Source organism: Leucopleurus acutus (genome assembly GCF_964270905.1).
Source record: "Leucopleurus acutus genome assembly, chromosome: 5".
Classification (NCBI taxonomy): domain Eukaryota; kingdom Metazoa; phylum Chordata; class Mammalia; order Artiodactyla; family Delphinidae; genus Leucopleurus; species Leucopleurus acutus.
Genome location: NC_139147.1, coordinates 81,638,046 through 81,656,242, shown reverse-complemented (window position 1 = coordinate 81,656,242; position 18,197 = coordinate 81,638,046). Strand labels below are relative to the sequence as shown.

The 18,197-nt window shown below is 45.6% G+C and overlaps 1 protein-coding gene and 1 long non-coding RNA gene across 2 annotated transcripts in view; both read left to right on the top strand.

Annotated features, from left to right (window-relative positions):
• LOC309962629 overlaps positions 1–18,197 on the top strand; it is a 742,666-nt gene that overhangs the window by 204,861 nt on the left and 519,608 nt on the right. The gene's annotated exons all lie outside the window — the stretch shown is intronic.
• LOC309962523 (nmrA-like family domain-containing protein 1) lies at positions 1,229–10,385 on the top strand (the record flags this gene model as incomplete). The annotated part of the gene is made up of 5 exons (XM_082840396.1): positions 1,229–1,246; positions 1,355–1,567; positions 2,607–2,729; positions 5,887–6,078; positions 10,206–10,385. 5 exons carry the CDS (start codon positions 1,229–1,231, stop codon positions 10,383–10,385), a joined length of 726 nt encoding a protein of 241 aa, XP_082696522.1.

Here is an 18,197-nt window from a genome sequence, read left to right as displayed (position 1 = left end):
GATAAAGAGTTTCTCTCTTTAAGGAGAATGTTGTTTAGGTTATAGTACAGTTATGAGGAAATAATTACAACAGTCAATGTTGTGGGTTGAATTGTGTCCCCTTCCAAATTCATATGTTGAAGCCCTAAGCCCCAGTACCTCTGAATTGACAGTATTTACAGACAGGACCTTTAAAGAGTCAATTAGGGACTTCCCTGGTGGCGCAGTGATTAAGAATCCGCCTGCCAATGCAGGGCACAAGGGTTTGAGTCCTGGTCCGGGAAGATCCTGCGTGCCGTGGAGCAGCTAAGCCCATGTGCCACAACTACTGAGCCTGTGAGCCACAACTACAGAGTCTGCGTGCCACAACTACTGAAGCCCACGTGCCTACAGCCCATGCTCTGCAACAAGAGAAGCCACCGCAATGAGAAGCCCGCACACCACAACAAAGAGTAGCTCCAGCTCACTGCAGCTAGAGAAAGCCTGTGTGCAGCAATGAAGACCCAATGCAGCCAAAAATAAATAAATAAATTTATTTAAAACAAAAGAGTTGATTAAGTTAAAGCAAGGCCATGAGAGTGGGCCATAATCTAATTTGAATGGTGTCCTCATAAGAAGAAGGAATTCTGACACAGAGAGAGACACGTGGAGGGGTCACCGCTCCTTCAACCCTTGGGTCCCCTTCTGATGCCTTCCTCTGGCCAGACCCCAACTGAGGGCAAGGGGGCCCACTGATAGAGTCCATACAGGTCAGCCTCCCAGGGCACTAGGTAGGATAGAGATGGTGAAGGTGGATTTTGAGGCGCACACACACACAAAATTCAGGACGGGTATCCAACCAGTTTGATGGAGGATCCCAAATGTCAGTAACCCTGCACAGTACCTGGCATACATCACAGGACATTCAGTAAATACTTGTAGAGTGGATAAATTGGGCAAGTAATGATCATATCATGAATGGCCTTGAACTCTATAAAAAGAAACTTCTGCAAGTTTTCAACCTTTAAAAATATATATAGAATAGGAACCTGTCTTGAAAGTAAAATTGTATGAAGAACCTAAAAATGAAGTCTACAACCAGATAAAAGTAGAATTGCTTAGTCTGGGTTGGGGAGTCTGGTGCCCTGCTCACCTGGCCTCCCTGTTGCCTCCAGCTTCCCCCATTCTCTGCGCCCCCCCCATGGCTTCTGCTAAGCTACCACTGAGGAGGCTGTGAGAAACCTAGCTTGAAAACCACTCTTGCAAGGCCATGCGGATGCCTCCCAAAGTAGTTACAACAGCAGCTTTACTCTGAGTAACGGAACTCCCTGACCAACTTCTTTTAGTGAACATTCTTCCTGACCCTTCCTGTATTTCTTCTTCCCCAATCCTGCAGGGTGGCTCTGTGGCCAGGGCCATTTTGGAGAGCAAAAAGTATGAGGTGAGAGCACTGGCCAGGGATGTGACTCAACCAAATGGGCAGGTGCTCCGGGACCTTGGGGCCGAGGTGGTAAATGGCGACCTGAATGACAAAGCATCAGTGGAGACCTCCTTGAAAGGAGCCTTCATGGTGACCAACTTCTGGGACCATTTCAGCAAAGGGAAAGAAGTGGGAACCACCTTTGAGCCCTTTCTTTTTCTCCTCCCTGGCTACTCTGCCCTCCCTGGAAGGCGGTAGGCTTCCTACCAGGCGGTAGGCGGTGGCAAAAATGTAAGCCTCATCCCAGAACATCTCTCTGGCATTTATGAAATATATGTACTTCAGGTACTTGTTAGGGGTGGATTGTTAGGTGATTGTAAAGTCAGTGTTATGTGACACCTGTCCAAATGTGACCTTGGGGATCTGACAGTGACCGTGTGGTGGAGCCAGCCATTAGAGCCCCTGATTCTCACAACTTGTTTGTAGATGGCATGTGAGGGGTGGCAGCAAGACCACTCCACAGATTAAGGTTACTCTGAGAGTGAGATGGGAAGAACAAAAGTGTAATGAATATGTTCACTTCTGGCAGAGAATTGGGGATGAATTAGTAATGGGTACATAGGCAAAGAAGTAAGCAAACAAGCAAATAAGCCCACGGTGATTAACTCCAGGGAAAATGAACATTTGTAGAAAAAGTAAATGTAACCATAGAATATCACATGGCTCAGCTTCAGCTGTGTAGGCACTGATGAGTGATGTAGTCCCAAATTGTGATATGCTGAGGATGAAAAAAAGGGAATCATGTTTGTGTATGTGTGTGATGGTCATGGTGGGCTGTGTGTGTGTGTGTGTGTGTGTGTGTGTGTGTGTGTGTGTGTGAGAGAGAGAGAGAGAGAGAGACGAAGATGAGGACTCATCTGTCATAGTAGAAATTTGGTAGACGATATCTTAAACTGAGAAAAATCAAGAATTAGCAGTATAAACATATTATTTAGAAATAAAGAAGCAGCTGAAAGAGATGAAAATGGTATTTCTGGAGAGCAGTTATCAGCAGGAAGGTGCAGGGAACTTCTTCGTCATTATGAGATCTACTTTCTCCCCCAAGACAGTACTATTTGAAAATTATACATACGTATAAACTAGAAAAATATGAAGATTAGACTTTAAAAATGTAATGGATGGGTTCAGACTCTTTCAGAAATGGTACCATTCAAAATGTTAAGAGCAGGATGGAAACATTTTTGGTTCATTTGGCGTTCGCATGACCAGTGTCCCTGCGGCAGCTTACTTTGAAAACTTTCTTGGCCCGTGGAAGCCAGTGAAAGCCTCTGATGGAGAGTACTACACCCTGGTACGAGGAAGGTTGCCGTGAAAGCTAACCAGACACCTGCTGTCCTCCCCTCATTCCTCTCTTCAGCGGATGCATGCCATCTGAGTGCCTACCATGTGCTCAGCCCTGTGTGAAGTGCTGAGAGGGACCCCACATTGCCCTAGACTTCCCAGAGAGCTGGATCTTGGGCTGGAAACACTAAGGATTACACTTGCAGTTTTATCGTGCTGACACCCCTTGTATAAGCAGTGAGCCATGTGGCCTCAAGTCTCCGTTTCCTCATGTCTAATGGGGAAGCTGGACGAGATGATTTCTCCTACTAGCTCATCTCTCTGCCCTTCTGTGGCAACAGGGAAAACATTCTCCTCTTGACTTGGGTCCCAGGGTCAGAAATCCCTAGAGGGACCCTGACTCCCGGGGATGGGTTTCCAGCCCTGCCTGCAGAGTCTGATTCCATAAGTCTGGGCTGGGGCCTGGAAGACTGTAGTTTTGACAAGGACTCCTGGTAATTCCAATGCTGGCACTCCCCTGCCCTTTGGGGACATTTTCTTTGCCCATAGTCCAAGGGTGGCTCTGTGGAGTGGAAGGAATATGGGAGAATCAGTGTCAGCAAGTCAGTCTTTCTTCCTTGGCACATAATTAAGACTCATCAGGGGCATAACTAGTGGCAAAGTAGACCTGAGCTAGAACAAGGAGCACATGCCACACATCACAGACGACTTGGGTAACAGTTCAACAAGTGACAAGATAAATGTATAAAGGTGACATATCTCTTCACCCGCCCTTCTTCCTATGCCCTTACCAGGTTTCAGAAGCCAGCTCACCTGACGTTTCCGAGGTCGTGAACTAGGACATTGTAATCTATGGATTAGATTGGCCCTAGGTGAAGAGGTGATGCCTTAAACTTCTGGTGGTACCCAGACCCATTCGGGGTCTTCACATCTGTAAAACCCAGCCTCAGGTATCCCGGAGCCTCATCTCCTCCACCCCCACCCCCAGAGGAATAACTAACGTTTGCTCAACACTTACTGGGTGTTTGGTGTCTGTTTTACAGATGGGGAAACTGAGGCACAGATAGATTAACTTTGCCAAGGTCACTAATAAGGCAGAAACAGAACTTGAACTCAGGCAGTGTGGCTCCAGAACCATATTCTTTTTATTTTTTATTTTAATTTTCTTGGCTGCGCTGCAAGGCATGCAGGATCTTAGTTCCCCGACCAGGGATGGAATCTGTGCCCCCCTGCAATGGAAGCACAGAGTCCTAACTACTGAACTGCCAAGGAATTCCAGAACCACATTCTTTACTGCTGTCCCTTAGCTGCTTTTAAACTCAGCCCAAGAATCTCAACCTTCAAATAAAAACAAACCTCAAAGTCAGAATAGACTTGACTCTGAGTGCCTCAAAAAACTCAGACTGCTTTTTTATAAATATAAATTACAATTATAATTTAAGCAGAGGAATGAGCAGACATTTTGCCTACCAAGAAATTCAGGCAGGAAGTTAATTTTGCTGCAAAAGACAAGCTACGATATTTAGTCCCTGGTTGCTAAGCCTGAAGTCACTTTTATACTGGACTGAAATTCAGAGACCTCGATTCTTGTCCTAGGTTGTTGTTTTCTAACTGGGAGGCACTGGGTGAGTCAATAGACTTAGATTCTTCAGTTCAAAAAATGAGAGTGCTGGAGTTAGATCATGTCCACATTGGGTTCCAGCCCCAGGAGTCTGGGAATCTATGAGAGGCTATATCACACTGCAGGAAGGGCACAGGCTTTGGAGTGACGGATGAGGGTTTGAACCCCCTTCTGCTGCTTACTGGCTGAGCAGCCTCAGGCAAGTACCTGATATTCCTATATTTCAAGGTTGTTTTGAGGATTAAACAAGCCAATATGTTTGCTCATTCATTCATTCAATATATATTTGAGGGCCTACTATGTGCCAGTCACTTACTGGGGAATCAGTAATAAACAGCTCAAAACGGACAAAGCTGAGCCCTCATTAAGCTCATATTCTGGTGGAGGAGTTAGATAATAAACATAATAGATGATAAGTAAAATATATTATATGTTAGAACGAGATAAATCAACATAATAGATAAGTAAAATATATGTTAGAAGGAGATAAATAAACATAATAGATAAGTAAAGTATATTATATGTTAGAAGGTGATAAGTGCAGTAAAAAAATAAGGCAGAGTAAGGTATTTGTGGAGTGCTAGCAGTAAGGGAGTTGTGTGTGAAATTTAAATAAGGTGATTGGTGGGTTTCTTTGAGAAGGTGACATCTGAGCAACGTCTGATGGAGGTAAGTAATGGGCTTTGTGAATATTCAGGGGAAGAGCTTTTCAGGCAGAGAGAACAGCCAGTGTGGCTGGAACAGAGCAAGTTGGGGGGTTGGGGAGAGGGTAGCAGGAGGTGAGGCCAGAGGTAATAGAAGGTCTGGTCCTGTAAGCCATTGATTTTTCTTCTGAGAGACACAGAGAGCCGTTGGAGGGCTCTGGGCAGACATGACATGAGCCAACTTTAGTTTTTACAGAATCACTCTGACTTTTGTGTTGAAAAGAGACTGTGGAAGGGCAAGAGTGGAAACAAGGAGCCCAAATTTGCAATAATCCAAGTCAGAGATGATGGTGGCTTAGACCAGGGTGATAGCAGTGAGGATGGTGAGAAGTGGTCAGATTCTGGACATACTATAAATAGGACTTCAAAAAAAAAAGGAAAGCATATGGGGTGGGAGAGACAGCTCAAGGTTGACTTCAAGATTTTTGACTTGAGAAACTGGAATGATAGAGTTGCCATTAACTGAGATGGGGAAGTCCGTAGGGGGAGTGGGTTGTGCAGGAACTCATTTTGGAGCACCTTGAGTTTCAAATGTCTATTAAACAGTCAAGTAAGGATGTTGAGTAGGAAGTTGGACATATGAGTCAGGAGTTGAGCAGAGATGTCTGGGTTAGAGATAGCAGTCCTACTTTTCACACAGGATATGCTTAGTAAATGGTCACTCTCTTTTTTTCTTTAAATCAACACCCAGGCATTACAGTATTTTTCTCCAGCAAACCTTATAACTGTGCATAGACGGCGGCTACTCAGTGTTCCCATCCCTCTTGTTTAAGTGGTGGGACCTACAAAGAATGTGAAGTAATTAGCTATTTTTGTCTTTTTTTTTTTCTTTTTTAAAACTAGCACTGCCCATGGGGAATGTACCAATGGATGGTATCTCTGTTGCTGATGTTGGAGAGGTCATCTGCAGCATTTTTAATTTGCCAGAGAAGTTTGTAGGCAAGACCGTGGGTCTCAGTGCAGAAGCACTAACCGTACAGCAACATGCTGATGCTTTGTCCAAGGGTTTGGGGAAAGAAGTCCGAGATGCAGAGGTGAGTTCTTAAGAGATCTAAACGTGATCGCAAATGGTCACAGCCCACTACCTTACAAATTCTGGGAGACTTTCGACAGATTTGGGCAGGGTTGAGCTTAGGCTGTGGGAAACAATTGAAGAGGATTCCTGTTCCACGAATCTGTCTTCATCTGTTGGTGTATCTGAATTCCACCCTTATGACTTTATCGCTTTGGCTTCAGGTTAATCAGTTTATTAAAGTAAAATTCCTTTTGGGTGGAAAGAACTTAGACTCTGAAGACCGAGGTACAATGTTTCCATGTACCAACCCTCTCCTCCCAGGAGCTCATCACTGATCAGGCCAGTCTGTCAGAGCTGGTCTGCGTGGGGCATGGCACTTAGCCTCTCTGAGCTGCCGCTTCCTCATTCATAAAGTGGATGAAAGCATCTACCCTGGGACGTTTTCCGAAAATTAGAGAGGATATATTTAAGGGGGTTAGCTTAGTGTTTGGCACGTAGTACGTATACCTCAAGGACCTATTATGTACCTGGTGCTATCTTTTAAAGCGTTTACAACAGAGTTGGGGTGAAAATGGTAATTTTCACATGAAGTCACAGTGATCAGTCCAAAGCAGAACACTGTGGGTGCTTAATTGTGTTACCCACACTCTCTGCGCTATAGGTGGTCAGAGAGGGTAGGAGAAGGCTTCATGGAAGAAGTAGCCTTGAGGTGGTCCTTGAGGGTGGGCAAGACTTTGTATGGGTGGAGGGAGCCATAGAGCTGGCCTGGCTAAATTCTAGAAACAACAGGAATGAACCAGAGGCAGTCTGGGGAAGTAAGCAAATCCTGGCTCTGCCCTTATCTATGTGGGGAATCTTGGCATTTACTTAACCTCTCCAGCCTCCCTTTATTCAGATGTTAAAAAGGTTATTATGGGACTTCCCTGGCAGTCCAGTGGTTAGGGGTCCTCGCTTCCACTGCAGGGGGCACAGGTTCGATCCCTGGTCGGGGAACTAAGGGCCCACAAGCCACGTGGTGTGGCCAAAAATTAAAAAAAAAAAAAAAAGGCTATTACACCTGCTATAGGCTTGTTGTGAGGATGCAACGAGACCCACATGGGAGGGACCTGGCCCTGGGTCTGGCACTTAGTAAGCCTGCAATAACCGATCAGGCTGGAATGGCCACAAGAGACCTTTTATAGAGAAGCGAGGGGAATCGATGATCCTGAGCACTGCCAGCCATTTCTCCAAGCAGGTGTTGATAAGAGGAAGGAGAGAGAACAGCGTTTCTGAGAAGGAAGTATGTGTTTGTGTCTGCCAGGCAGAGACACCTTCGCAGCTGAAAGGAAGACCCATACCTTCCCTCAAGCTAGCAGGTATTAACTAACACGGCTCTTTGCCTCTCTCTGCTGCTGTTGTCCCATCTGTGGAGGGGGAGGGTGGTTTGGATGACTACTAAGGCTCTACCCAGCACTAACATCTCTCCAGAGTAGAGACAGTCCCTTTTTCCTTACAGGGGTCCAGCCTGCTTTGGTAAATTAAGATTTATTGGAACACAGCCATACCTTTGTTTATGTATGTCTCTGGCTGGTTTCAGGATACAGTGGTAGAGATGAGTAGTTGTGACAGAGACCATATGGCCGGAAGGCCTAAAATATTTATATCTAGCTCTTCAAGAAAAAGGTTGTTGACCCTTGCTCTAGAATGTTTCCTAGGGTTAGGGTTAGAGGGTTGGTTTTTGTTTTCTTCTGCAACTCTTGGGCCCTGAGTCTTGAGGGGGCATCTATATTCTCAGTTCACCTCAGGGACGGGAGCTGTGAGGAGGCTGAGAGATCTTTAGGGGGGAAAACTATTGTAGTTGTTAATCCAGCCATAAAACCACATCTGGGGAGCTCCTAAGAAGGCACCACCCACTCAAAAGATGGACTTGATGAGAAGGTCTGCAAAGTCTCTTATACCCGGGTGCAAATTTACTTTTCAGTGATTGACCCTTCTCCCAGTGCCTTTGAATTCGGGTCTTCTATTCATTTTTGTCTGTGGAGTCTGAACTCTGTAAAGTAAAAGGGGGGGAAGGTGAAGAGTGTGGGCATATGGTGTGTATGTGTTCATTCTCAGAGGACCGGGTAGACATTGTTTGGGAAGGCTCAGGTCTGTCCAAGCATCTCTCAGTCACATACCTGGTTTCTGACTGATTTTGGTACATCAAGCTATTTCACAATGCAGCAGAAACTTCTCTGGCACCCAGAGTTTTAGGGGATTGGAGGCTGGAAGTTCTACAGAATGGTTAATGCTGTTCTTAGTAACTAGTTTGACTTGAAGCCGCTGCCCACTGGTCTGGAGTGGGAAAATGCTTACAGGCTATGCTACTCTGGCGGAGGATGCATGTGGCCACCAGGTGGCGCCCCAGCCTTGGCAGTCTGACTTTTCCCCAGTCTGATCAGAAGAAGGCTGTTTGCCTAATTATTTCAGTGACTACTCCCCTCTCCCCCAGAACAAACTCCCACCAGGAACTCTGATCTGGCTGAAACTGCCTGTCTAGCCCCAAAAGGAACACGGTTCTCTCAGAAAGTGAGACACAACAGAATACATCTCTTTCCTTCAAAGATCTGCAGAAAAGGTTCCCTTATTTTACTGAGGGATATTAGTTACCAAAGTTACAGGATGAGAGAGTAACTCAAGGAGACAGACATTTTAGAAGTCATCTTCCATGCTTTTCTTATAGCCTTCTATTTCCAGACTCACTAAAACTTAAATTTTTTTTATGATTTCAAAAATTACAAATGCTTATTGAAGAAAATACACAAAATTATAAAAAAGAATATAAAAATCATATTGTTTAATCTATCAGAGATAGTAACTGTTAAGATTTACACATTTTCTTCTAGTCTTTTCCCAGTATATATGTAATAAAATTAAAACAACACGATAGGTACAATTTTGTAACCAGCTTTTTCACTTGACATTATATTACGAGCATTTTTCTATTTTGTTAAACTTCTTCAAAAATATTAATTTTAGTAACTGCATAATATTTTTAGAGTAGATGTACCATAACTTATTTTACCATTCCTCTGTTTTTGGAGCTGCAGGTTGGTCTTGGTTTTTCATTATTATAAATAGCATATGACGATCATTGTTTTATATGAGTTTGCGTCTGTCACATTTCTCTAAGGCCAGGTGGAATAGCGAGATTAGAGTTTATCTCTGGGGGCTAAAGACAGATTATACTGGATCCAATAGTTAGAAATGGTCTTAGCAGGAATTCCCTGACTGTCCAGTGGTTAGGGCTCTGCGCTTCCACTGTGGGGGGCATGGGTTCGATCCCTTTGGGGAACTAAGATCCTGCATGCCACGTGGTACAGCCAAAAAAAAAAAAAAGAAATGGTCTTAGCTGATTGATTCAGGCAGCAGAACTATTGCTCTATTTCGTGTCAGAAGGGACTCAGGGGTGGGTTTTGTGGAGGGTGATAGAAGGTGGATGTGTGATGGGCAGCATTTGTTGTGTCCGGCCCTGGCCGAGGCTGGGATGGCTGAAGTCGAGATGCTCATTTCCAATCAAGGCAGGGAGTGGTGATGGAAGGGACATGGGTCAGGAGGGAAGGATGGAGAGCCCGGTGCTTTGATGCTGCATGCAGGGCCGGATGGGTAGAAGATCTCAGAGGGCTGCTGAGGGAATCCCAGGAGAAAATGTATATGAAAGCTGGTCGGATGAAGGGGCTACAGATCCATAATACCTTATCCCAAGTGTTTGGGGTCAGAAACAATTCCACTTTCAAAATCTTTCAGCTTTTAGATAGGTTATATCTATGTATATTATGCAACATCAACATCAGGGGCTGGGGCAGGACCCTATAATCAAACACATCAATATCTCTGCAGACAAAGACATGACTATTTCCACTAAATGGGATAATTAAAGACCAAAAATAACTTCCCATAAGTTCAGATCAGGTTTTGCCACCCAATCAGTTCAGAAAAGTCAGTATGTTGCCAAACTGCTTATGAAAAAACTTCCGTGTTTCTTGGGACTTGGCGTTAGGCTAAAGAACTGTGGACCTGTATCATCATGAAAGTGAATAATTTCTTCTCAAACTGTTTTAAATGAGGGCAATGACATTTCCCGTTTTTTCTTTTCTTCTTTTTTTTTTTTTTACTTGTTCTTAAAAGATCACCCTGGAAGCTTACGAGAAGCTAGAATTTCCTGCAGCGAAGGAAATGACCAAGATGTGTCATTTCTATCAAATGAAGCCAGACTGTGATGGCAAGCTCACCCACCGACTGAACCCCAAAGTCAAAAGCTTCAGCCAGTTCATCTCAAAGAACCAGTCAGCCTTGAAGGGCACTTAAGCTGTTCACACAGGCCCCTGAGCAAACAATGTCCTTCCTCCCAGATCCTGGTCCTCTTTATAGCACAACATCTATGTTTACAGAACAGATAGGTTAGAATACAATGGTTTACACCCCCAAAGGCTTCCCTGGCGGGGAACACTGCAGAGCTGATCTGACATAGTAATTTGACCCACATATAACTTTCCAGCTACTTATAAGCATGGTACACCTGTTAGGTTAAATGAGAAGCCCGCAGCCTGTCACCTTTTGTAGCTCTCTCCCCAACAGCCCATTGCCTCAGAAGGCTCTGGCCTGAGGAACTTGGAGCTTCTTCCCTAACATGAATCAGTGGGGATGGGGGCACTCAGCTTTCTCCTGCATAAGTGATCCTGAGGCCTGTCTCTGGAACTGCCCTAGGCAACTCCTAGGACTTGTTCAAATGCATTGTCACATTCTCAGTGAAGTTTTAAGTGATTTTAATTTCTTAACATAAAAATCTTTGCAGAGTTTTCTGGGGAACATGGTGTTCAATGAACTGCACGAGTGTTGGAAACTGACATTCAGTTTTGCTTCAAAGTTAGAAGCTCATTTCTGATTCATTCATTAAATCATCATTCAATCACTCATCTTTTCATTCACCTACCCCTCATTTATCCATTTCACAAACTTTCTTTTTAGCACCTCTGCTTCTGTGTGTTTTCTTACTGGCGTGGCCCACCCTCCAAAGGCCGCCATGGCTCCTTCTCAGTTTTTGTTCGGCTTTGTGTCACGCCAGGGCAAGAGGGGCTATTGCGCTACTTAGCTACGAGTGAAGCCCAGAGGCTCTGCAGTGGGTAAAGGCCAGGAGCTTGAGGCAGTGTCTGGGGAACGGTAGGGAAGTGGAAAGAGAAGGTGATGGAAGGGCTCCCATAGTATCTTTGTATATTTCTGGCTTAGCATTTTCTACCCCGTACTGTAATTGCCTTGTTTACTTGTTTTCCTCTTGGCTGTGAGAGACTTGCGCCCCTCTTTATCCCAGTGCCTGGCACATGATAGGTGATCAATAAATGTTGATTGACTAAATGAGTGAATAAAGTTATTGATCATACCGTTTTAAGAAGAGGGAAATAAACAGGTGCATGGGTTGGAGAGTGGTGAGAACCACCAATTGATACTGAAAGGGCAAGAGGCTGTCCACTTTCGGGAGAGAGGGTGAGTCCCTACTACTCTGGGGCAGGCAGCGGATGGGGCTGGCCGTGGCTGAGCAACGACAGGGTGGCAGAGCCTGTGTGAGAGGACACAGTGGCCTGGGACCTGGCTCGGAGGGGAGGCTCAGCAATGCCAAACATCAGCCTTTTTGTCTCTTAAGGTATCAAGTGGTATTTGTTGAATGAATGATGTTGAGGTGATTGCAGACAAATTTGGTCCTTGAGGGGAAATTACTGTCAGTTTGAGGACCACACTCCTTTCCAAAAGGCACTCTCCTCATCCCCCGACTCTATCTGGCTCAAGCTCTCAACCCTGGGAAACGGGTCTGGATAAATTTCTAAAACGGGAAAAGAAAAACAAAACCCTAAACTAAAAATAGGTGGTTTATTACCCTTCTGGGTGGGCCAGGCAGGAAGAATGGCTGCTGTTTCCTAAATAAACCTCAGCATCCCCTAAATGGGCCTGCCTGTAGGCCTGCGCATCCCCTGGCCCCCTTGTATGTTCACTGGGTGGCAGGTTGGTTCTTTCAGCCTTTGGGACAAGGCTGGGGTAGCCCTGGGACAGCCCCACTATTGTTCCTGGAAAGCACAAGAAACCCTTCCTGGGTTTAGAAGCAAACTTTAGAACCAGCCGATCTGAAATGAGTGCATTTTAGGGGCCTAGTTTGCATCTCCATCTCACACAACCAATAAGCGGAAAAGAGCTGTTAAAGTTGGTCTAAAACATTTTAACATTTTTAAAGAAAAGACGGGGGACTCCACCACTGCCCTCTCTTTTCTCCCCCTACAATCTCCAGGCCTAGGGAGAGAAAAGCTTCCCTTCCGAGTTGCTCAGGGTAGAGACATGGGGACCCACAAGAAGCACAGCAGGTGGAAATGGGCTGTGCGCCACAGGGAATGCAATCACCCTCTGTGGTCCAGGGAATGGGTTGGGTGGGGGTGAGGGTGGAGGTGACAGAACAGAAGGGATGCAGAAGGAGGTATCTCTCTCTGATTCTAGAAATGTTCCTAGAAACGTTAGCTATGAAGTCAGAGGATGCTGAATTTGATTCCTGTCTGTGCCACTGACTAGTTGTGTGAATTTGGGCAAGTGTCTTGACTTCTCTGGATTTCAGTTTCCCCATCCTCGCAAGGTGTGCTGGGAGGGCTACAAGAGTAAAAGTGTAAAAAGCACTTTGGACAGTCTTTAGCAGATAAAAAGTACTCAATAAACAGTAGCTATAATTATTATTGAGAATAACTCCTGCCTTCGCCTCCTTCGTATATCACCCTGAGTTCTGAGGTGCTCACAAGATGCTCTGGGTCTCCCCCTGACCTGCCACCCACCCGTGGCTTCCTGGACGGCAGGTTCATCTCGCCCTCTGCCAGGGGTCTGGTCCCTGCCATCTCCCTTTGCCCACCACTAGATGGCAGGACGAGCCTAGCATCTAGCATGAGAAAGGGTCGCTGCAACCTCATCCACCGGGATTTCTCCAGAGGCCTTTTTTTTTTTTTTTTTTGAGGCAAGGAATAACAACTTTATTCAGAAAGCTGGCAGACCGAGAAGATGGCAGACTAAAGTCTCCAAAAAACCATCTTTCCAGGGGCCTTCTTTGGGAACAAGTCTCCAGGAGACAGTTATATGGTGCATATTACAGCCCTTCAGCCTTTCTCAGGATCTCTCAGTCACCCTCCACCGTCATTTCAACAAACAAGTGCTGGGCACCTTTCCTGAGCCTGGCATTGTGGGATTAAGGGCCTTCTCTGTGCCTGATGTGGGATTAACAAAAGGAAAGGAAGAGCCAACGTATTATCCAGAGGCTCCAGCACTGGGACCACAAAGGGTCCCCTCAGGCCGAGGGTGAGTCTTCTGTGGAAAGGGGGCCCCAGGTCCCCAGCCCAGGAGCACAGAGCTCCGCTTCGGACTAGTAGCGAGGGGGCGGAGCCTGGGGACAGCGCTCCCGCCCCCGGCTTCTCCACCCGCCTCCTTTCTCCCGTCCAGGGGACACTTCAGACTCTGATGTCCCACCAAACTGCACAAAGAGCAGAGACAATTCCCCAAAAGGAATTCGGGGCCTGCTGGGCCAAACACTGTGCACTCTCCAAAGCAGCTGTTCCGCGGCAACCGAGCCAACTCCTGGACTCGTCGCAGAAGTGAACAGGAAGGCAAGAGCATAAACTTTAAAACACCCCAGAATATAAGTTAGAGTATTTCTGAAGGGCTACTCAGCTAACTGTTGCAAGAGGACTAAAAACGTGCACACCCTTTAACTTGGCAGTACTTCTAGGAAGCTATTTTAAGTAAATAAACACAAATATTGATAAAAATAAAATTTCCAGGATTTTATATGGAAGTGTTGCTACTCATGAGAGTAAAAAAATGGAAATAACCTAAATGTTCAGCATTAAAGGAATGGATAACTAAATTACTGAACCGTTTTAAAGTTCCCTTAAATTTTAAATTCTTTAAAACTAGAATTTGTAAGTAATTTTACTGATAAAAGCTTATTATGTTTCAAGTGAAAAATGTTGGATGTAAAATAACATTGTATCTAGGTTAATTAAAATTGTGTAAAGTACACAAGTACATAGGAAAATATTGAGAGGAAAACCACCAAGATGTTAAAAGTGGTTTTCATTGAATGGTGAGATTTTGGTTGGCTTCTACTTTCTCCTTTTATGTTTCCCCTTTTCTCCAGGTTTCCATAATAAAAATGTTAGATATTGAAATTTTATGTAAAGAAATTACTTTTAAAGTTTAACAAATACCATAGATGATCTTAACTCTTCCTCATGTTTTGGCAACTATAATAATTGTTATTTACTATGTGCCAGCCACTATGCTAGGAGCTCTATGTACATACTTTCACTAAATCTTTGTACCAACACTCTAAACAAGATTATCTTCTTATTTGACAGATAAAGGAACATACTTCAGAGGGTTTAGGTAATTTGCCCAAAGTCACACTATTACTAAGGTGGCAGAGTCAGGATTTAAATTCAAGTCTGTGTGTCTGCAAAGTCTGTGAGCTTTCCACCATATCAGAACTTTGATCAATGCAATTCTCAACTTATGAAAGGACTGGGTCATCAAATTCATTCAGAGTTCAGTTGTTTGGAATTTGGGACATATTTTTCTCTTAGAAACTCTGTAGAAATGCTAACCTGCAACACTGTCTAAAGATCAATCCTCCAACACTGGTGAAACTACACCTACTCACATGCTGTGAAGCCACAACTTTCAATAAGGTGTTTCTTGCTAACCCTTTCTCCCAGGTGTACACCCGAGAGAATATCGAAACTAATATCAGAGTGAGGACAAGGCAGTACTTGGGGAAGTCATGAAACGGGTATCTCAAAAGTGGGCTTCCCTGGTGGCGCAGTGGTTGAGAGTCCGCCTGCCGATGCAGGGGACACGGGCTCGTGCCCCGGTGCGGGAAGATCCCACATGCCGCGGAGCGGCTAAGCCCGTGAGCCATGGCTGCTGAGCCTGCGCGTCTGGAGCCTGTGCTCCGCAACGGGAGAGGTCACAACAGTGAGAGGCCCGCGTACCGCAAAAAAAAAAAAAAAAAAAGTGTATGTGTGCAGGGGATTCCCTGACAGTCCAGTGGTTAGGACTCTGTGCTTCCACCGCAGGGGCACAGATTTGATCCCCGGTCAGGGAACTATATGATCCTGCATGGCACACGGCGTGTCCAAAAAAAAAACACGGCATGTCCAAAAAAAAAAAAAGTGTATGTGTGCAGAAAGAGAAAGCAGAGTCAAGGTATGACCTGGGGTACAGGCAAAAGCCATGCGGTCTGAATGGCTGACTGTGTGAAGGCATCCAGGATAGGTTTGGTGGGCTTGAGTATGGAAGCCCAGCATGGAAACCTAGGGAGCCCCCAGGAAGTCTTGTGGGCATCAAATCCAAATGTTTCCAAGAGCCAGGCAGGTAAATTTATGAAGCAGCCGGATGTACCACAATACGGGATGGTGGAAACCATGGCAGTGAGAGCCTGCATGACTCAACTACAGGCATTAAGAATAGAATTCAGCAGAAACACAGTGCCACCGAACATCAGTTGCCTCAGCTGTTCCTAACATGATGGTTTTCTGACTTTAGGGTTTAACAGTTGAATTTTGTGGAAGGAGAGGTACCAGGTGAGGCTGTAAGGACAGCAGGTAGAGGGCTTGATCATGAGAGGAAGGGGCAAGAACAAGACTCCGGGGTCCCCTGCTTTGGCAATGGGGAAAATGTCAGGCGAGGGCTGCGGGGGTCAGGGAGCTTCTTGGCAGCAGCTGGTCCTATTTGTGTGTCATTACAAATGAATCATTCCCTTATTGCTTCCAGCAAAAGTTTGGCCGTGGGGGAAGAGAAAGAAGAAAGGAATCAACGTTTGTTGAGAGCCACACTGTTTCATAATCATCATCTCATTTAAGCCTTATTATCTCCCTGAAAAGTTGGTGTACGTGGCAAAGACTTGCTAGATGTTTATCAAACCTGTCTCCTCATCTTCCTGGGCACAAGTGTTCTTTGTAATTCATTGCAGCCATGTGATATAGACTGTGATATAGACACTAGCCCGTGAGTGGAAGTGATGTGGGACATTTCTAGGCCCAGCAGAAAACTCTTCCACTTGCCACTGTCCTACATCATCTCCCTCCTACCTTTGGATTGACATCTACAAGCCTGGTGACCTTGAAAGCCATGTTTAGAAAATGGTAAAGTCGGACAAAGAAAGGACCCAGTCACCTATCTCCCCTCTTGGAGGAGAGCAGCCCACAGATCAAGGAACATCTGTTCTAGGCGCATCAGAAATAAACTTCCATAACGTTAGAGCCAATTAACTCTGTGTGTGTTTATCACAGCTGCTAGCATTGCTTTAACCAATATGGCATTTTTAATGCCCGTTTTATAGAGAAGCAAACCTAAGCTCAGAGAAGTAATTTGCCCAAGGTCACACAACTGAAAATGAAAGAAATTGAACCCAGGTTTATCCAGTTCCCAAGCCCAGGCTCTTTTTACAACAACATATTGCTTCCAAGGGAACCAATAAACAGTGTAGTCCTAATCTGTGATTTCATATCTTATTTTAACCAGGCCGCCCACCCCCAAATCTGATGGGTGCCTCCAAAATGAAAGCAAGTGGGATGAAAGAGAGTAATGAATGACTCACCAGAATCTTGTTCTAACATCAAGTTGCAGGCAGGGGAAAGGCACAGGCAGCTCCCAGGTCTTTCTCCCGAGAGCCAGGTGGGGCTGCTGGCAGAGCAGCGTGGGGCCTGACAATTCTGGGGAAGTTTTTCCATTCCCAGTAGCACTCTTGCTTGGTCCCCTTGTTCATTAACATCTGTGTCCCTCCAATTTGGGCCCTGGCTTGAACTCTGTGAACTGCTCAAAGAGGCTCTTGCTACCTCTTTGTTCAAACAGACAATGGTTGCAGTGACAAAGAGGAAAATCAGATGCAGGTGAAAGTTTATTTTTAACATTTCCAAGGCCAAATGGGGATTTAACATGAAAATCAGAGCCCTCACTTCCGCCAGCTCTCTCCCAAAGTGGCTTGGGTGCTTTTGGCTGGCCGGGACTCCAACATGCTTGGATATTTTCCAAGCAAGTGCACCATTGATGAGGTAGACAGTTCAGTCTTTTCTGGGGCCTTCGTTTGGCCAGAAATAGACATTTGTTTGGAGATGGTGTTCAACTTGGGCTGACAGAATGTGATAAGCCTAGGAAGGAAGGCATGCTGCTCTGGCCACCCAAATATGTGAGGTTTCTTTACATTTTAGTCAAGTCAGGCTGAAGCCTGAAAAAATGTGTAATAAAGTGAAAATTCTTGGAAATCCCTAGGTGTAAAGCTCCCTTGGGGACTTCCCTGGTGGCGCAGTGGTTAAGAATCCGCCTGCCAATGCAGGGGACACGGGTTTGAGCCCTGGTCCTGGTCCCACGTGCCGCGGAGCAACTAAGCCTGTGCACCACAACTACTGAGCCTGTGCTCTAGAGCTCACGAGCCACAACTACTGAAGCCCGTGAGCCACATCTACTGAGCCCGTGAGCCACAACTACTGAAGCCTGCACTCCTAGAGCCTGTGCTCCGCAACAAGAGAAGCCACCGCAATGAGAAGCCCGCACACCACAACGAAGAGTAGCCCACACTCGCCGCAAGTAGAGAAAGCCCACGTGCAGCAACAGAGACCCAACGCAGCCATAAATAAATAAATATATTGAAAAAAAAAGTCAGACCTTTGCCCTTCAGTGCCCCTCAAGACTGAGGAGCAGTAGCAAGGAAAGGGGGGATTTTATTGCCAAAGCTTCTCCAGGTCTTTGCTCAAAAAAAAAAAAAAGAAAAGCTCCCTTGGGAATGGGCCCCTAGTTCATCCCTCCTCTGTGGATCCCCTAGAGGCCTGCAGATAGCAGAGGCTGGGAGGTTCCTGTGAGAAACATCGAGGACCACCAGGAGTATGTCTTCAGGGAGCACCTACATGGAGCAAAGTACTTGACTGTGTTACCTCCTCATCATATCATCTTGGGAGGTTAGAGTCATTATCAGCTGTGGGGTTTTTTTTTTGTTTGTTTGTTTTTTTGCGGTACGTGGGCCTTTCGCTGTTGTGGCCTCTCCCGTTGCGGAGCACAGGCTCCAGACGCGCAGGCTCAGGGGCCATGGCTCGCGGGCCCAGCCGCTCT